The sequence below is a fragment of the Cenococcum geophilum genome (assembly GCF_001692895.1).
Source record: "Cenococcum geophilum 1.58 unplaced genomic scaffold K441scaffold_14, whole genome shotgun sequence".
In the NCBI taxonomy this organism is placed as follows: Eukaryota; Fungi; Ascomycota; class Dothideomycetes; order Gloniales; family Gloniaceae; genus Cenococcum; species Cenococcum geophilum.
In genome coordinates this window covers 732,898-751,558 of record NW_027137572.1, presented here as the reverse complement: position 1 = coordinate 751,558, position 18,661 = coordinate 732,898, and the positions used below count along the sequence as shown (strand labels likewise).

The 18,661-nt window shown below is 44.2% G+C and overlaps 4 protein-coding genes across 4 annotated transcripts; all 4 read right to left on the bottom strand.

Moving 5' to 3' along the window:
• Nucleotides 1-4,489: 4,489 nt before the first annotated feature.
• On the bottom strand, nucleotides 4,490-4,735 carry K441DRAFT_504452 (kinase-like protein; the record flags this gene model as incomplete). The annotated part of the gene is made up of 1 exon (XM_067642042.1): nucleotides 4,490-4,735. A coding segment is annotated over one exon (246 nt), but the record flags the coding sequence as incomplete, so codon positions are not given.
• On the bottom strand, nucleotides 4,733-5,381 carry K441DRAFT_54267 (uncharacterized protein). The gene is made up of 2 exons (XM_067642704.1): nucleotides 5,339-5,381; nucleotides 4,733-5,240 (listed from the first exon to the last, which is right to left on the bottom strand). Exon 2 carries the CDS (start codon nucleotides 5,093-5,095, stop codon nucleotides 4,769-4,771), a length of 327 nt encoding a protein of 108 aa, XP_067505633.1. The 5' UTR covers nucleotides 5,096-5,240; nucleotides 5,339-5,381; the 3' UTR covers nucleotides 4,733-4,768.
• Nucleotides 5,382-7,832: 2,451 nt separating this feature from the next.
• Nucleotides 7,833-9,208, bottom strand: K441DRAFT_676055 (uncharacterized protein; the record flags this gene model as incomplete). The annotated part of the gene is made up of 3 exons (XM_067650913.1): nucleotides 7,833-8,114; nucleotides 8,187-8,574; nucleotides 8,874-9,208. 3 exons carry the CDS (start codon nucleotides 9,206-9,208, stop codon nucleotides 7,833-7,835), a joined length of 1,005 nt encoding a protein of 334 aa, XP_067505632.1.
• A 2,231-nt stretch (nucleotides 9,209-11,439) lies between these two features.
• K441DRAFT_657458 (HET-domain-containing protein) lies at nucleotides 11,440-13,488 on the bottom strand. Its single transcript, XM_067648182.1, has one exon. The coding sequence runs from the start codon at nucleotides 13,463-13,465 to the stop codon at nucleotides 11,606-11,608; it is 1,860 nt and encodes a 619-aa protein (XP_067505631.1). The 5' UTR covers nucleotides 13,466-13,488; the 3' UTR covers nucleotides 11,440-11,605.
• Between the last annotated feature and the right edge of the window lie 5,173 nt (nucleotides 13,489-18,661).

Sequence of the window (18,661 nt, the reverse complement as noted above, 5' to 3'; positions counted from 1 at the left end):
CCTATAAATAGGAATTAGTTTAGGCAGTTCTTTAATAGATATATTTAAAAGGTTAGCCAGCTTTATAGTATATTAGGTATCTATTTATTACAGCAACTTAGTCAATCGAGGTACAAGCGCCGTAAAGAACGAATGCAAGCCTATATAATTGGTAGTTTATAGACCCGGATATCAAGATAAGGAGCAGAAGGTGGAAAAGAACACGTCTATATACATATGCCAAGGCTCAAGCGAGCCCCCTAACTAGATCCGTTACGGTGCCGTAACACTATTAAGGCAAAGGTATTTACTTTAGAGATAGCTAAAGCAGAGGTTAAAACTTAATATCTATTATAAAATAAAGTATAAGGGATAGTATAGCTTCTTCTACTAATTAGCTAACCTAGATTAATATATAACATATTAATCCCTTTTAACCCTAAAGAGGAGTCTTTCTCTAGGGTTCCTCTTTTTCTAACTCCCCGTTATCCCCCTAAATTAATAAAACTTTATCTGCTTTTATATTTATTAGGCAATTCTTTATATAGTAGCCCTTTTAACTATAAGAGAAGTAAGCGCCTTAATTACTAAGGGCCTATATATAGGGGTTACTATATATAGGCCGAGTATTTGCTAGACCTATAGTAGGACTAGCCGTATAACTAGCTACTAAATTAATAGTAGGCTATATAGGTAGTACTATAGGGGTTATTAATTATGCTAGAGCATTACGGGCTGTTTTTATATTATTTATAGTCTAATTTAAAGGGTTTCTAGCTTTATACCATTTGGCATATACCTTAATTTAATAAAGGCCTTAGTTAATAGCTAAGCGCTAGTTTATAAGTTCCTTTAGCGTCTATATAGTATTAAAAACTAGTAATACAGCTCGCTATAGGTCTAGGGTAAGCTTATTAAATAGGTCTAGTATTAGATCTTTCTAGGGAATTTAGGCTTAGCTAGCTAGGTATAAAAAGCGGGTCTAAAAGGCTAAGAAGGTCTCTATCGTTTTTACATTTAGGCTTTTATAATTAAGCCGTGCATTTATACTTTAAAGAGGTCCTTATAAATAGAAGATAGGTAAGTAATTATCTCTTCTCTAGAGAGGAAGGGATCTGCTAAGTCCTATATATATTAGGGACATAGGTACGTCTATATATCTCTACTAGTACAGCTAAAGACATAGGCTATTTTAGCTTAAGTAGTAGAGAAATAGTCTGTATTAACTTCAAGCTTATCCTATAATTAAAGCTTCTAGTTATTAAATATAGAATTAGTTCCGTTAGTAAGTAATAGGGGGTTTATAACCTTTATAGACCGCAATAATACTAATACTATATATTAGGCTAGAGTTTTAAAAACTATAGTAAGTCTTTAGGTGTTTAATAACTCTTTACTAGGTATAGGGGGTTCCCTAGCTTTAAGTAGCTCTTAAAGTTATTTAATTTTAGCATTAGCTACTATAAGCTCTACCTAGAAGTTTAAGTTAGTTACTATTTTACTATTAGAGGTATTTAAGGGTTTTATAGCTGCTTTACCAGCTACTATATTTCTTAGCATAGTAATATAGTTATTAAGGTAACTTCCAGTAGAATTCTATATGGGTTTAGGTCTGTGCGTATTCTATAGGTCTTATTATTCTTTTCTATTCTTCTAGTTCTAGTAATAGTCTTTAGGTTTACTTCTATATTCTATTCCTATTTATAATCCTATAAATATATTTAAGTTCCTTCTTAGGAAGAAGAGATAAGCTTTAGATAATATTAGTAACTTAGTTAATTAAGGCATAAGTACGGTAAGAGGGTCGCGTAAGCCTATATAATTAGATTGTCTATAAATAAGAATCTAAAGCTAGAAAAAGGAATGGAGATAAAGGGTAGTGCCGCTTAATATTATATACAATCCTCTAGTTACGTAACGGTAATTGCCTAAAACTATCTAAAACTGTTTGCGATTGTCCACTATAATCTACTAATATCCACCAGCGCTATAATACTAATAGCCCTAGCTATAAAATAGGGCCTATAGTATAGTGTTCTTAAACGCTTAGTAAGATATTTATAATAGAAAGACCTAGTAAGGTATTAGAAACGCAAGGTAGAGATAAATAATAGTTTTAGATAAATTAAGGTATAAGAGGACTAGAATAGCGACTTTATAGACTTAACCTATTTATAGAATGTTAATAGTTAGCGATCTTTATAAGATATTAATAACTAACAGTCTTAGCTAAGTAGAGTAGTATTAGTATAGGTATGGATACCTGCTTATATAGAGGGACGATATAGAAATCTTTTAGAATGGATATTAGCAGCTACTAAAAAAGAGGAAAGGGAAAGGAACGGGCTATATAGCCCTAGAGATCCTCCTAAAGAGCCTTACTATAAGTGGATTAAGTAAAGGATTAAGTTACCTATAACTACTAAACAATGGAGGTGTTAGATAACCGTTAACGGTTAATCAGTCCACACCTCTAAAATTAATAGACGATATTAGGACCGCAGCTCTAAGAGAGAGCTTAGTTAATTGGCCCCTATTACGGCACTGTTACAGACCCTAGTTAGGGGCTCGGCCGAGCCTTGGCGCTATGTATATAGACGTGTCCTTTCCTCAACCTTCTTCTAGTCCTCGTCTTGGAATTCTAGTTCACTGGCTACCAATAGATTCTTGTTCTGTTGACTGAGCCTTTACAGCCCCTAGCGAGGAGTCTTATAGATTATTTACTAGTGAGGAGGTTTAGCTTTGTTAACTAGTCTCTAGTAAGGAGCTTTAGTGGAGGAGAGGCGATAGAAAGTTAATGTAATCGTTAACCTAATACCACGCTAAGACTAATAATATAACTTTGACCTGCGAGCAAGCTTAAAGCTGGGGGGGGGTTAACCTGTCGCCTACTGCCTACCTGGTGGCAATTTATTGTCGTTAGCTTTGTCGTCAGCCTATGACTTATGTCTACCTTTTTGCTACCTAGCTTATGTATATATAGTCTCTTTTCTTTGTAGTTTAATCTACACACGAGTCCTCCTTTTATGACCCATTTTTTGCGGTCGACACTACCTTTAGCCTATTAGTAATTTTTCGTATAGGTATTCTATACCTAGGTAACCTAGTAGGTTCGTAGGCCAAATCACCTCGTACAGGTACAGCTTCCGATTCCGGTGGCGCAACTAAAATATATAGTAATAATTAATGAGTGTGCTTAGTTGTAACGTATTAGCTCACTGTTCGAAGGCTGCAGTCAGGTCACCAGAGCATGAAAAAAAATGAAGGCTAGCGATTATCATGCTATTACACACATTACTTCTCGGTCTTAAGTGGGTTTGTAAAGCTTAAAATGATCCAGCCTCCTAACCATGGAGACATCAAAGCTATACTATGCATTGGTCTAAGTTCAAAGAGCCCTTGAACTTTTAGAAATGTATATCCAATATGAAATAACAAGGAAACAAGTATGCCTCCGTTCTCTAGGCCAAATGCAAACGCTTTTCCTAATCCACGATGCGGTTGTTCAAAATGAACGACTTTTTTGCCTCCAGTTTATGCTTAGCCAGTTCCAATCCAAAGGAGATTACATACAAAGTAACTAAACAATTATTAAAGCAAAAACCATTCTTTGATTATTCGACAAATTATGGTAGAACCATATGAAACAGGGGCGCTGAGTCGTATCAACTATTAAGTCAACGGACGAGAGCGCTAATAACTAAAATTCACGCTAAAAGTACCGGCCAAAGAGATCTAGAAAGCTTGTGACTTTCTCTGTACGCCAAATGTCTTGCACAGAATTTCGAAGTTGCGCCAAATAATCCCCATCGAATGGTCGTTCATTTGCTGCCCAAAGGCAGTTATTGTCACGGTAAGGTGTCGCATCTGCAGTCTCTAGGCATTTTATAAAGGCGTCACAGAAGTCCCAGTAGGCCAACCCATTAGGACAAAATGACTACCAGCAATCAGAGACTGTGCACATATATTACATCAAAGGCGTGTGAACGGAGTCGTGGCTTACCGGTGCCCAAAAATATAAGATTTCTGTTGTGATTGAGTGCAAAGTATGCTTTTCCCCGGCGAATGAAGTTGCAAAAGCACGAAACATTTGATTCACCGGAGAATCTGGAGAGGCCTTTGAGACTTCTCTCTCAATTGAACGAAGGAAGGCAAGTGGGGTTTCGGGTGCCGCTTCAAACTTCTGTGAACTTACATGGCTCTGCCGAGCGAAGGCCTCCTCACGAATACTTTTCTCATGGTGGGAACAGCATTTGCCGATGAATTGCTCTCCGGCTTGTTCAATTCTGTTCTGAAGAGTAGTGATAGATGGACGCCGGCGTCGGTCCACTTGCAAGCACGACTCAATTACCGTAAGAAAACGCCGATCTTCATTTGTTGCGTCAGGGTCCTGTCCAAGGATGTTTATTCAACTTGTGAACTTGTAAGGTAACTCCGAGGACCTTTCGCTGTTTAGATGCTGTTCATAACATTTTCGTCGTTTCCCAAGTTTGCCATTCATCATATCTACAAAGACAAGCCCCAAGGCCCAAACGTCTTGCGATACGTCCCGGTGTTGCGCCGATATGGCTTCGGGAGGCATATAGAATGTAGTTCCGGACGTTGGTCCGCTAGTCTCACTGTCTTCTTCGAAAGAATTGCTGATACCAAAGTCCGTGATCTTGATATTGTTTTCCACAACCAGGATATTGTCGGGTTTTATATCTTTGTGTTTTAGTCTGGATTCCTTGTGAAGATGCTTGAGAGCCGAAGCTAGGCATCCACACCAGGAAGCAAGGGCCTTTTTTTTCTAATCGTCAGCAGTGTCTGCGCCATCGTAGTTGATCCATTCCAGGAACTGTTTGAGGTTGCACTCTGCAACAGGCGAGATGACTATACTGGGCATCAATGGAAACTCGAAGGTCGATAGCATCAGGACCACATGACGATGAGGTTTCTTCTTGAGTCTCTCAAGATTATCACTCTCTTTCTGGAAAGATGACTGCTCACGAAAGCATTTGCATGCTACCATTCGCTGATTCATTCGAATTGCGTAAACTGCCCCTGTAGCACCCTGCCCAACCGGAACTTTATTGAGATCTTGGATGGAGAACCGCTGTGGCGATAGTGCTGACATGATGTGATCGAGTGTATCGAGGTTTAAAGATATAATGGTATCATTTGTCGGCCGGCCTGATTGAATACTAGGTTGCTGTCTAAGGACGCGACCGGCCAAGAGCGAGATGATGTTGATGGGCACCAATAGGAGAGCAAAACCGGAACTGCGTGTACCTATTAGTAAGTGTGCGAATAGTTTGTTTGATTTGAGAAGCTACCGATTTGGGCTTTCCATATCTGACTCGCGACATGGGATACGTACCTTCTCCACTTGACAATTGCAATTATGCGACGAATATATGTTTAGACGCCTTAGATGTGTTGTAGGTTGTAGAAGAAATGAATATTGAGTTGCCGATGTTGTTCAGGAGCCTCGTAGGCAACACCGGCTGGATTATATCTTGCAACTGGATCAGATATGATAACTCCAAGTGAGGCCTCCAGTGTAACCACAACTCTCCGTCATTATGCGGCGGGAAATTGCAAGGCTTTGTTATCGAAGTATTTGGAACGGATTCAAATCATGTTCCGGCCGATGATTGACCAGAACTAGACCAATGAATCCTGATGTGGCATGCGAAAAAGCATGGCAGTAGTTTCGCCAAACTTCAACGCCGAAAGTAAGATTGGCTCTCAGCGTATCTGCCTTCCTTTGTTCAAGACGGTCTACCAGCAATAAATCCTGTATGTGCACGAGCATTCATGAGATCCGACACCCCGGCCATGGAGTAATGAGGCTGGTCCGTGACTACCTTGAGAGCTTTCTAGATTTTACCCCTCGCAGATCAAATTCTTTTGAGGTGCAGCAAGTGTGGCATGCGGCGTTACTCCCCTGCTCCTCGCTCCTGAGAGTATTCGCTTCGCAGAGGCGTGAGTAATTTTGCAAGGGCGGAGCGCCAGGAGGCTGGGATATTGATGGAACGACACGGCGCGGATCGTAGTGCCTCCTTACCCACGTGTAAAATCACACTAGAATAATACACCACCTTGGCGCATCTGGTTGAAAGCGCGTGTTGATCGCGCAGATCAAACTACTTTAAAGGTATAGATTAGTACCGTTTGGTCGCCAAGATCAACACCGGATGCGCCAAGGTGGTGTACTGCAGAATTTCATTAATGAGATGTCAACATTTGGTTATAAACTCACAAAATTTTGCTAAGAATATCCTGTATGGAAAGAAGACTTCGGATGCTGAGGGATGTTTTCAAGTACTCCCTCAATAATCTTTTCAGGTCTCTTCCGTGAGATAGCCACCAATTTAGATAGGCTAGCCCCCCAACACATCCTCAAACAGGATTTCACCTATAGCTAATAATACTAAAAAATGTAGGCAAATCCTACAATGAGTCGGTAAGATGCTTTCGTCGGATTAGCGTTTAAATTTGGGGTAGCCTGGTAAACTTACGCAATACTATATACTCGTTGCTTAAAAGCTCATACTAGATGCAAACATTTATGAGCCGCGGGAACCGCTTTAAAACTGTGAGTCGCAGATGGCACGGCTCCAGTGTAAAGATCAGCTGGGGAGGGGCGAAAATGAGGGACGGTGGCGGCGGCAGCAGCAGCGAGTCAATGGAAGTATACGAGGGGCTGATATCTTGGCTGGTTAATTTGATGACTCCGCATGACGCCCAGGCCATCTCCCCCGAAACAGGAGCCTCGTATTGATTTGGACATAGCTGAAACAGCACCACGTGAATCCCAGGGCAGGGCGGGTTCAAGAACATCCCAAGCTAGTAAAATGATGTAAGCGAAGTGTCCCTATTTCCAAGAAAGCCTTACAGCTTTGTGCATGACCAGCCTCACCCCCCCTCTGTGGCGAGATTCAAACTCGCTACGCGCATCCAATTTCGCTCGACCGCTACCAACTGTACAGCAATCGTAGCGAACGGCTGTGGCTGCATGTAAGAATCGTCCTGGTTACCCAGGAGAATTGTTCTGGTTGCCCAGGAGAACGACTGGTCGCAAAACAGAGGCGTTCGCTTCAAGAGGCGTTGGCTTCAATTACTATGTACAGTTGAGCGAAATTGAATGTGTACCGAATTTAAATATCGCCTCGCTCGCTAAAGAGGGAGGGTGAAGCTGGTGTGTGAATTTTCTATCAGTAATTTAGAGTGCGTCCGCTCAAGTGAGGTTAAGACCTAGACCAGAGCACTTGGAGTCAGTGAAAATCGTGATAGGTATGGTAATGACCGCCCTCTCGTTACATCATAATCTCTCAATGGCATACTGACCTTGCTAAACCCCTTGCATACTAAGCTGAGCTATTTGTCATGGTTTGCTTGATGTTCTTGGCCAGCAACGATGAAACTCTATATGGCATTTGACGAGGACGAGGAGGTGAATTTATAGCCAAGCCAAGGGATGTCTCGAGCTACCCAAGATTAGCGCACTCTAAAGTACGATCGGGGAAAAAGCAATTCCGAGATCCTTAATACTACCTAAGTATCAATGAAATCTAGGCATCCTTGGGACCATACCATAGTACTCTTGAAGTATTTGTGTTCGCTGATAATCGAGCAATTTTAGGACATGTTGCAGTGCTAGAATGTGCTAATATAGGTACGCCAGGACAAACTCGAACAGCAATCCAGCAGAGCCTTACTTTTAGCATTTCGCATTTCGATGATCTTTATCGTCCCATGCATCTATACAGCCCACCAAAATACTCTTGTAATACAAGAGGAGTTGCCTGACACGCCTTACATGTACACTATTCCTACAAATTCCTCTGGATTTTCCCTATGCTGTTGTCTCATTCATGACCCACAATGGGTAGTCCTCTTTCATGGAGTGCGTACTCAATGACCTTCCACCTACCCACCTCCTTCTCCTTATCAACCGGGGTTACTCTACGATTGTACACCTTCACGTTGGGGATTTTCTCAAATTTCCTATCGCGCTCAATAGCCTCAACTAGCTTCTTCGGTTTCAGTGGCGCGCTAAGTCGCTCTAGGAGTTCGCCAACAGTTTTCGAGTCTTGAATAACAGGGTCAGGTATGCGATTGCCGGTCAGCTGCATTAAACGTTTGACAACCTAAATGAGGTTAGATACGCATATACTTTGGCTTGAAGAGGTGCAGCAACGGGCTTGAAAAGAGTAACTTACGGCAAATTTTACTTCCAAATCCGCCAGGGAAATTGATCGCCATCCCGATCCCCACCGGTTTGATTCGACCGTACCCTGCTTTGAAAGACTTTTTAACTTCGTTGCTTTCACACTTGATTTCTTTGCAGCACTGGAGGCATCCGCCGTCGTAGCCATTCCTTGCAATGCTGAAACTGTTCCCTTCATCTCCGCGACGGTCTCTCCAGATTCATTTACCAGCTCTTCGAGAGCCCCCGTGAGGTTTTGGCCTCTTGTGGGTGCGTCTCCAGCAGTAGACCTCTCTTGTGTCTGATTCATCTGTTTCGTTATTGATTCAAGGTGTTGTGCCTTGGCAACTGCGTCTGGGAATGCCAGAACAGCACTTGTTTTATCAATCGATGGGCCAATTCTAACCTTATCTGTCCAGTCTGATTGAAGTGGAGTTTGCGCACCCGCAGAAGCCATGCTTATCTGTCCAGTCTGATTGAAGTGGAGTTTGCGCACCCGCAGAAGCCATGGCTAAATCTAATCCAGCCCCCCGTAGCGTAAACACTTCCACAAGAGCTCTGTGTAGCGCTAGCTCAATTTCCTTCCGATGCGTAAATTTTGTTGCCGGCATGAACCTATGCCGCAACTCTAAATCAGCAACCTTTCTACCACACGAATACCAATGGTACAAGCATCCAGAAAATATCAGATAGCACTCACGTCTTCCCAAAGTGAGGTCGCCCTCTCCTCCACTCCTGAAACTTCTCAGCCCACTGCTTACTCCCAACTCTCTCTAAACCATCCCACGTCTGTGCCGGCTTAAATGTCCGCTCCTCTTCCATTTCCCTTTCCCATTCCACCTGCTCCTCCTCACTAGCCTCTTCAGCTTCTGGCTCTTTTGATTTGCCCTCGTCTTTCCCCGCAACCTGTCCCGGTATCCGCATCGGCGAGTCTGGTGAGTAGGGATCCTCGCGTCCTGGGACATCCTCTGTGCCCCAGATCTTCTTGCGCAGCTTATCGGTGAACTGTTTCGACTTTTCGGGATTGCGCTCCATAATTGCGTATTGTGCTGAGGATGAGGTCGAGAGCGCTGCTACTAGGAAAGTCGAAGGTTGACGAGGTAGAGGGAGGGAGGTGGAGCGGAATTGACAGGCGCGGCAGAGGGAGGGTGACAACCGAGAGTTAGCATGGCGGGAGGATATAAGAAGCGAGTCAATTGGCTGCTGCGAGCGAGGNATTCGACGCATTGTGAGGCAAAAGAACAATATCTGACGAAGACAGGAAAAGTCGAACGGCGTGTTGTGAGGGTGGAGGAAATCTGGTGGGAGAAATGTTGTTCCGTGATTGCACTTGGCGCAAGTCTCTTTACCTCAGCGAGCTCAGACGTGATTTTTTAGCTAGCGTCGGAATAATCTACGCCGTCTTCCGAATTGCAAAATCACGTCTGAGGGCGTTTGGCGAGTTTTGTTAAAATCCTAAACAAAATTCGCAAAATGGAGATTGCGGATATCTAATTTATTTATTCACATAACGCGTTATTATTACCAAAAGTTTATACATTATTTTTAAGACTTGGGGCTTCTAAATGGTATAAATTTTATAATATGACTATTGCTCGGTCCTGACATCAATTTCGTTAAAGTTAAAAAATGCGTTATTAAAAACCTAAGAATGTATTGTTTTTATTGAATAGTCTGCTAATATAAATAAAATTATACAGATATGTAGATATCTACTACTTAAAGCTATTGCAACACCTAGTAGGTGCTGTAGTTGGGTCCTTCCTTGAAAACATCCTCCCTTGGCCCGGAGTGCCTCTGCTGCTACTAGGGGGTAAGCTTTGGGCAGAGCCTCGTGCAGAGCCTTAGCAGAGCTTCGTGCAGAGCCACGTGCAGGCGTGCAGACGTGTAGACGTGTAGACGTGCAGGCGTGCAGACGTGTAGATGTGCAGACGTGCAGACGTGCAGACGTGCAGACGTGCAGACGTTCGCACGGGCGATCAATTGCAGAGACGTTTGTAGAGACGATTGTATGGGCGTTCATACGGGCGTTCATACGAGCGATTGTAGAACCTTCCTAGTATATTAGTGCTGCGTGTTAGTAGAGCTTTGGAGCTCTATATAGGGCTTCGAGCAGAGCCTCGAGTAGAGCTTCGAGCAGGCCTCGAGCAGAGCCTCGAGCAGAGCCTCGAGCAGAGCCTCGAGCAGAGCCTCGAGCAGCGCTTCGAGCAGAGCTTCGAGCAGAGCTTCGAGTAGAGCTTGAGCAGAGCTTCGTAGGGAGCTTCGTGCAGAGCTTTTGCAGAGCTTTAGTAGAGCCCCGTGCAAAGCTCCGTGCAGGTCTCCGTGCAGGTCTCCCCCTAAGCTTCGTTCTGCAGAGCTCTCGCAAAGCTCTACAGCTCTACACAGACGCAGAGCATACAACTCTATTAGGTCCTACACTATAACCTGTAAAGGGCTGTAAAGTAAATAATTTAAATACGTATATAGCAGATGGAATACCCACTAGTTGCGAAGAGGGCTGGTGACGTAGGCGTAAGCGTGTTTACTACGTGGGTCGGTAGTGCAGTGGAATTGGAGCCTTTGCGGCGACGAATTCCTCTTAACGTCGCACGTGTATAAGGAGTTGAGGATCTCATAACTTATAGAGTGGGCTTTTCTCTATAATTTAGTATAATTTTTATGTCGATAGGTATTGTGGGAGGGTAGATCAATTTCGTCAAAGTTGATGAGGTCTTCTTATATAAATAGTGTTTAGGTTTTCTACAAATCTCGCCAAAGTCCCTCAGACCAAGAAAACGATTGCCGTCCTAAATCAGCTTAGTGGACGGTGCGGATATTCCTATATCCGCACAATCGATTTCTTGGTCTGAGCTTCTGAGGTAACAAGTCTCTTGCTCCATCTTTCGCTGAATATTACCCTAGTCTCGTAATAACAGCTTCTTGATCTCTATAGTATTTTAGCTTATTTCTATGTGTTGGGTGGCTGATCTGATGTATACGAGGATTTCTGGTGTGCAATTGCTGTAGGCATTGGAAGAAAAGGGTCCTCAAGTTCAAATCTGTGTATTCACTTGACACGACCTCTTCGACTGAGCCAAGCCACGTTCTGGTTGGCTACTCCGATTAATTTTTGGTGCTCCACAGATATACGCGTGTACAATGCACGTACGTTTTATAACAAATAAGAACACAAAGTTGCGCGCACAAGGGTAGAACCCTACTAGGCTAATAGCAGCCGTGTAACATTTCTACTTCTACTTTGACTTCCTACTAGGGGGGTAGCCAAAGCCAGTCCTCCTCGTCAGTCGCTTCTCATCCCTATCAACAAACTCTCCGAAATTGCCACATAGGCTATGCCATGCGAGAGTAGCTTTACCCATAACTTGATACTTGCTATGGGGCAGATATGGGATGGCAAACTAGTGTCGCAGTTGTATTTTGCAAAATGCAGAATCACATGAGAATTACTCCTTCGAGTTCTCCGGTATCTTCTGGCCAGATTTCACCGTACATCATGCCATGCACATAGGCGTGAGTTACAAGATGGTAACCTTGGTTAGTGGCTCTTAAAATCATGGGCATTCCAAGGCCAGCGATCACTGCTACTTTATCTTCTGGCAGTATCAGATCTGGAGCCGTTCCAAAGTAACCATTTTCTGTGGTGAAGAAGCACTTTCTACGAGAATTCTTGAGTACTTCAAAGTGGTATGCAGAAGCTGACCCGGCCGTGAGCGCAAAGAAAGACTTCAACTCTTCGCTGATCCCTGACGAGGAAGCAGCGCCTATATGCACTGAGTTCGCATTATTATCGATCAGTAAGCGGTACCATGCATCGAAGGATTCATCAGCTTTAGCATCCTTTGGGGCTTGATCCCCTATTAGAGTGCGTTGAAGCGCCATTTGTACGGCTTCGCCGGTTGGGTACTTTTCGTAAGAAGAGCTGACAGCCACCCAGCCTTTTAGAATTTTAAATGCGGATCCCAGGGTGCGCAGAAAACCATTCATATTCCACTGGCCATTGGTTATGAGTCGCCCATCGATGGCGAGGTTCGTTTTGAAGCCATAAGTAGCATCGGCATCTACATTGAGCGGCGCAGCAAGGTGTTTGATGACATCGACTACTTTTCCTGATAGCACTAAGCTCTGCTGATCCAGTGAGAATTTCCACGCAGGGACTGCTGAGGCAGCAGCTCTAAATCGATCATGAACCGCTGATTTTCTAGGATCTGAAGACGTCCATGAGACATCACTCCAATCCGGCACCCATGATGGCAGGTCTGGGCGGCGATGATCCGATGGCACTTGGAAAAGAACATCTAAGCTCTTGTCGTGGTTTACGCACTCAACAACTGCCTCACTATAAATTTGTGCTACGGACTTTTTGTAATCTGGCAAAGGGAATTCTACTCCCAGATCGCCAAGAATACCAAAAAGAGCGAATATCTTATCTTTAGGGTCGGTTGAGGCTTTCTCCCGAGCATATGACAAGATCCGCAGAACCACCGGCTGAGAATCGACACTGCCTGACTTGTTGTTTTGGACTTTGCCGACATCAGGGTATTTTCTGGCTATGAGTAGGTCACTGAGGTATTTCTGAAGCTCCATAGCTTTGTCCCATCGACCCCATTCGTACTTCGATGCTTGGAGATAACCGAGAGCTATAACGAGGAAAACCCATTCAAGAGTATCGTTACCGCAACACAGGATAACATTTTCAACCGACGCCAAAGTAACCTCCTGGATGGTCCACATGCGATGGAACCAAGAGCGTCTGAACAGCGGACCTATGGGATCATCCGACTCGTTTCTAACCTCCAAACCAAATAGAAGTCGCATGGCTTTCTCCTTGCGCTCTGCATCCATTTCTCCGCCGATTTGACTAATGTCTGAGAGACGCTGGATGGCTTGTTCGGTGCTGCTGTCACTATTACCCAGCCAGACAATCACCTGCTTTGCTTTCTTGTAAATCTCACCCATGAGTGCGACTTGGTGGCTGCGTTCCTCCAGTGAAGTCTGGTCGATGCAGATACTATCAATCCACAAAGTTCGGACATCATGCTCATCCCGTAGGTGTTGAAGAGCAGAAACGCAATTTGGAGTAATGTAGAGTGTACGTCCATGGCATGTAATAGGACATGAGGGAGTTTGAGCGTCCCAGGAATATGAAAGCGCAATATACTCCGGTAATATGTCAAATGATGCTTCTTTAAGGGTGCAGCTAAGCGGTGATGTCGAGAGTGGCGCGGGCTCTAAATGGATTACGCGAATGGAACGAGAGCCCTGGAGAGGAAGATGTACGTAGCGCTGCTCCATCCTCAAAACTTCCAGCGGACGTGTCGGGAGGCTAGTGTAAGCTATCTTAGGCTAGACCTTGCGAACGGACCTGCAGAATCGATACTACCTTTTGCGAAAAAATAAGCGAGCCACCCGCACGTATACGTATGTATGTATGTATGTATATTCTATTATGGCCATGCACCATCTAGGGTATGGGCCGTTACAGAGCGCTAACTAAATACTTCCTGCCATCAACATGCATGCTCCAGTTCAGAAGCCAACTATGAGAACTATATATCCATTACCTAACACTATGCTCAACCAAGGAAATAAAGGAAAGAAATGCGTTACTATTAGAAAAAAAAAAAAGGTCGGAGTTTAGAGGCGAGCCCAAGTAAGTAGTTTTCGACGCCTCGTGTCCGCAGGGCTGTTCCGGCGTTGTGCGCTTCTTGATCGGCGACGCACCAGTGGAGGCACGTGTGGAGGAGGCTCGCGGTGTATTCGGTTAGATGATAGGATGAGGGATTCTTAAGAGTCTTCGCTCATTAACGTCGGCTTCTGTGCTTTCTGCATCTTGTACGCTTAGGTGTAAACGTCCGGTCTCCTTTGCAAATTCGATCGTAGCTTTAACTACGCTGATGTCTGGCTTCCAGCGCTCAATTGGGCAGGTAGTGTCGATCGGTAGTCCGTGCACCGATTGTAAGAAAGGAAGAACTCGTGTAAAGATTGATCTATATGGAAAAAGAGGCTATATATACATAAAGTAGATACAGGTATAGGGGGGGGTATGTAACTGAAACAGGGGGTATAGGCTAAATCCAACCTGAATTGACACACCCTCCCAGCTTAACAGCAGTGCTGCTTAAGCTGACACTCAAAATCAATCCAAATCTAGAACTCAGATAGGATATCGTCGGTGAGGCCACATATAGGCCAACTTTGTTAATAAGGCCGCAGGTTAGCAGCCACGTTATTAGTCTTTGTCCGGTCAATGCTAGCCGTACTAGTGTTTAGATCCTCCCATACTGTCTAGCAGTCGTCCATCTATGCCTAAATCCTCCCATACACTCCAACAATCGTCTATCTATACCTAGATCCTCCCATACTGTCCAATAATCGTCCATCTAATATCCAGCTACGCCGTAATGGCACGGTTGTTGTCTTATCTTTAGTAGTACGGTACCAGCGTCGATATAACATAGCAGTAAGGTACCAGCTCCAGGGTAACGTAGCAGTAAGGTATAAGCTCTGGGTAAAAGCGGTAACGTGCCAGCTCTAGGGTAAAGTAGCAATACGCCAGCTTTACGATAACGTAGCAGTAAGGTACTAGCTCCAAGATATAATAGCAGTATAATGCTAGCGACTAGTTAGTATCCATAGGCAAATCAGCGCGGAGTCTTATCGGTCCTTAGCAGTAAGGTGCTAGCTCCTATCCTTCCACTAGCTCGTTGCCCTAATAAACCCAAACTCTTAGGCCGCCTTATCTCTGGCTCCTGCCTTATATCTAGCACTAAGTACCTACCTTAACCCGGCCTGCCTTAATCCGGCACCTTAGTACCTACCTCGTCTCTAGCTCCTACCTCGTCTCTAGCGTACAGCGGGCATTATTAATTATAATATTAGTAGAAGGATATAAAAGTAATCACAAGTACGTTAATAACTAAAGTACCCAGACACGAGCCTGTAGGAACAGCTAATTAAAAGAAATCGGCGCGTAGGAAATAACCCGGGCTTATAACTATCGATCAGTAGTCTATACACCGATTATAAGAAAGGAAGAACTCGTGTAAAGATTAATCTATATAGAAAAAGAGGCTATATATATATAAAGTAGATATAGGTACAGGGGGGGGTATATAACTAAAATAGGGGGTATAGGCTAAATCCAACCTGAATTGATAGGTAGTTATATATTAGCTAGTAATACAGTAGAGTTTAATATACCTACTTATTTAGGCCTCTACCCCAGTTTTCTAGTGCTTTAGTCCCAAACTATAAGCAGTTAGCTGCCACTACTAATTACGGGGAATTTCACCAGTTCTTTTGGATATCTTATAACGGTATTACCCGAGTACCAGTCTACCCCCCAGTAGTCTGTATAAGAGTTTCCTCCTAGAGTTAGTACGCTTTCGTACGGCTTAGGAGCCTTCCATAGCCTCTAGTTTTACGCCTTCTTTATTATTTCCGCCGGCGCGGGTATAAGCTGCCATTTCCAGGGGTTGCAACTCCCATCTTCGCGCCTACTAACGTAATCCTACGGAGGCGTCGTAGCTGCATCCTGTAATATAGTTAGGTACACCTTCTACGGATAAGGCCGAGCTACTACCTCTTCCGCCTAAGTAACTCCTATTTACTCCTTAAGTATATCTCACTAGCGAGCCGCCCTAGAGGCGAACGGTTCCGTCTGTTAATATACTAATACGCGTATCCGTTCTTTTAAGCCACGTAGTAATCTCTCCAGCTAGGGTGTAATCCTACCTGCCTACTAGGTGCACTAAAGGTCAGAGCCTAGTTAAGGGATAAGGTCCTTAGAGCCAGCAGTGGCTACTATATACTACGCCCTATAGAAAGCCAGTAGTAATATAGGGGCGCAATACCCTATATACTACTAGTTCCCATTTCACGTTACCTATAAGAGTCTCCTTATAATAGGCCGACCGTGTCTTATAGGAGGGGGGCTATAGAGACCAGGTCCCGTACCAGGCGACCTACTCTCCCCCCTCCTACTAACTAAGCTTATATCCCCCCTTTTTATAAGCTGGCCTATATCTCTAACTGTTAAGTCCTTATTTAACTAGCCTGTGTTTCCCCTACAGCCTCCCCCATATATATACATTAGGTTGCGTGCACCACGCCTATTAAGACCCTCCTATAAGTCGCCTTATATATATACGCATCAAATTACGTACACCACGCCTATTAAGACCCTCCTATGAGTCACCTGTAAGTCGACCGTAAGTCAACCGTAAGTCGACTGTAAGTCGAACGCTATGGGGCCGTCGAAGCTGGCCTGTGTTTCCGCTGCCTAGAGCTTTACCCGTATTTCCACCTCGTTAAGCCGTCTGGTCGCCGTCCGGTCGCCATCACGTTGCCGTCGCGTCGCCGGCACGTCGCCGTCGTCCAGGTCGCGCGCACCACGCCTATTAAGACCCTCTTCTAAGTTACCTGGGTGTACTGGATACCAGATAGGCCCTTATAGAGGGGCCTTAATAAGTTCTCTAGGCAGGGCCTTAACAAGTTCTTCGCGGCAGGCTTGTTATTCAATCACCCAGGTTTTAATATTAAATTGAATTGAATGCCAAGTCTTAATCAATTCAATCAACTGAGAGCTCGCTAGCTTAGCAACTCAATTAATATAGAGGTTCTAGTTGAATTGAATTAATTGATAAATATTGAATCTTTTAATATTATATAGAAATATACTAAACATAACTATCGGTATACTCGCTTTATCAACGTGCACGAATATTACTTATAGTGGTACGTATGCGGTGTTAAAGTTGGTAGTTAATTCATTTTTCTAGAAGTAAGGGGTTGCTCCAAGGTCAGGTTAGCTAACCTCGCTACGTAGTCCCGTGACCACGTTATATAATTAACGTTCCGACAATAACATATAATAATACTTTAAACCTTATTATTCTTAGACCCCCTTACCAAAAAAGGGTTACCCGAGCATTACTCATTATTTACACTATTACATTATCGCCAGGATCTTAACAGGTAAGAAAAGTTTTATAACTAGATTTGCCCACCAACAATATCAATTCTATTACCACTATGAACAGGGGGTACACAACAGGATAGTAACTCAACACTATGCCAAGACTCGCGATAGACCTATATTAACGGCAGGAGCGACGGAAACAACGGTAGAAAGCGATTCGGGCGCCGCCAGGTAGGCCCCCCTGCATCAACACTATGCCGAGACTCGTGATAATTACTAACTACTACATAGTTGCAATTAATTGCAATCGTTTCAATATTGAATCAATCAATTCAATTAACCGAACCTTCTGCTTACAAAGCTTTCAATTCAATCAATTCAAGGCCTCAATTGAATTGAATTGATTGAGTAACAAGCCTGACTTCGTGGTGGCCTTGGGGCCTTAACAAGTTTCGTATAAAGTATCTGCGACGCGTTAACCTTAACAAGTTCTTATAAAAAGAGGTTCCCTACGCCCTCGCCGTATCCTCTCGGTCTCAGAGCTAGTGCAAGCCCAAGGGTGTCCTGTCGTACGCCTAGGGCGCGTCCACGTCGACTGGCTAAATAAGGCCAGTTTCGGGCCTGGCTGCGAGCCAGGTACAGGTAGTTATATATTCTAGTAGTACTAGTAATACAGTAGAGTTCGACGTGCCTGCTTATCCAGGCCTCCACCTCAGTTTTCTGGTGCATTCTCCTAAGCCATAAGCAGTTGGCTGCCACCACCAATAATACAGGGGATCACACCAGTTCTTTCGGATATCTTATAACGGGTTATTAGCCCAAGTGCCAGTCTGCCCCCCCTACAGTCTATATAAGAGTTTCCTCCCAGAGTTAGTACGCTTTCGCACGGCTTAGGAGCCTTCCATAGCCTCTAGTTTTACGCCTCTTTTTATTATTTCTACTGGCATGGGCATAAGCTGCCATTTCCAAGGGTCGCAACTCCTGTCTTACGCGCCTACTGGCGTATTCCTACAAGGGCGTCGTGGCTGCATCCTATATGTAGCCTTAGGTACACCATCTACAGATAAGGCCTAGCCAAAACCTCACCTGCCTAAGTAACTCCTGTTTGCTCCTTAAGTACATCTTACCGGCATACCGTCCTAGCGAACGGTTCCGTCTATTAATATACCAACACGCACATCCGTTCTCTCAAGCCACGTAGTAGTCTCTCCAGCTAGGGTATAATCCTACCTACCTACCAGGTGCACCAGGGGTCAGAGCCCAGTTAAGGGGTAAGGTCCTTAGAGCTAGCAGTAGCTACTACATACTACGCCCCGCGGGAAGCCAGTAGTAATATAGGGGCGCGACACCCTATATACCACTAGGTCCCGTTTCGCGTTGCCTATAAGAGTCTCCTTATAACAGGCCGACCGTGTCTTGTAGGAGGGGGCCGTAGAGACACCAGGTCCCGCACCGGGCGACCTGCTCCCCCCTCTCCTACTAACCAAGCTTATATTCCCCCTTTTTATAAGCTGTGCCTGTGTCTCTAACCGTTAAGTCCTCGTCCGACTGTGCCTATGTTTCCCTAC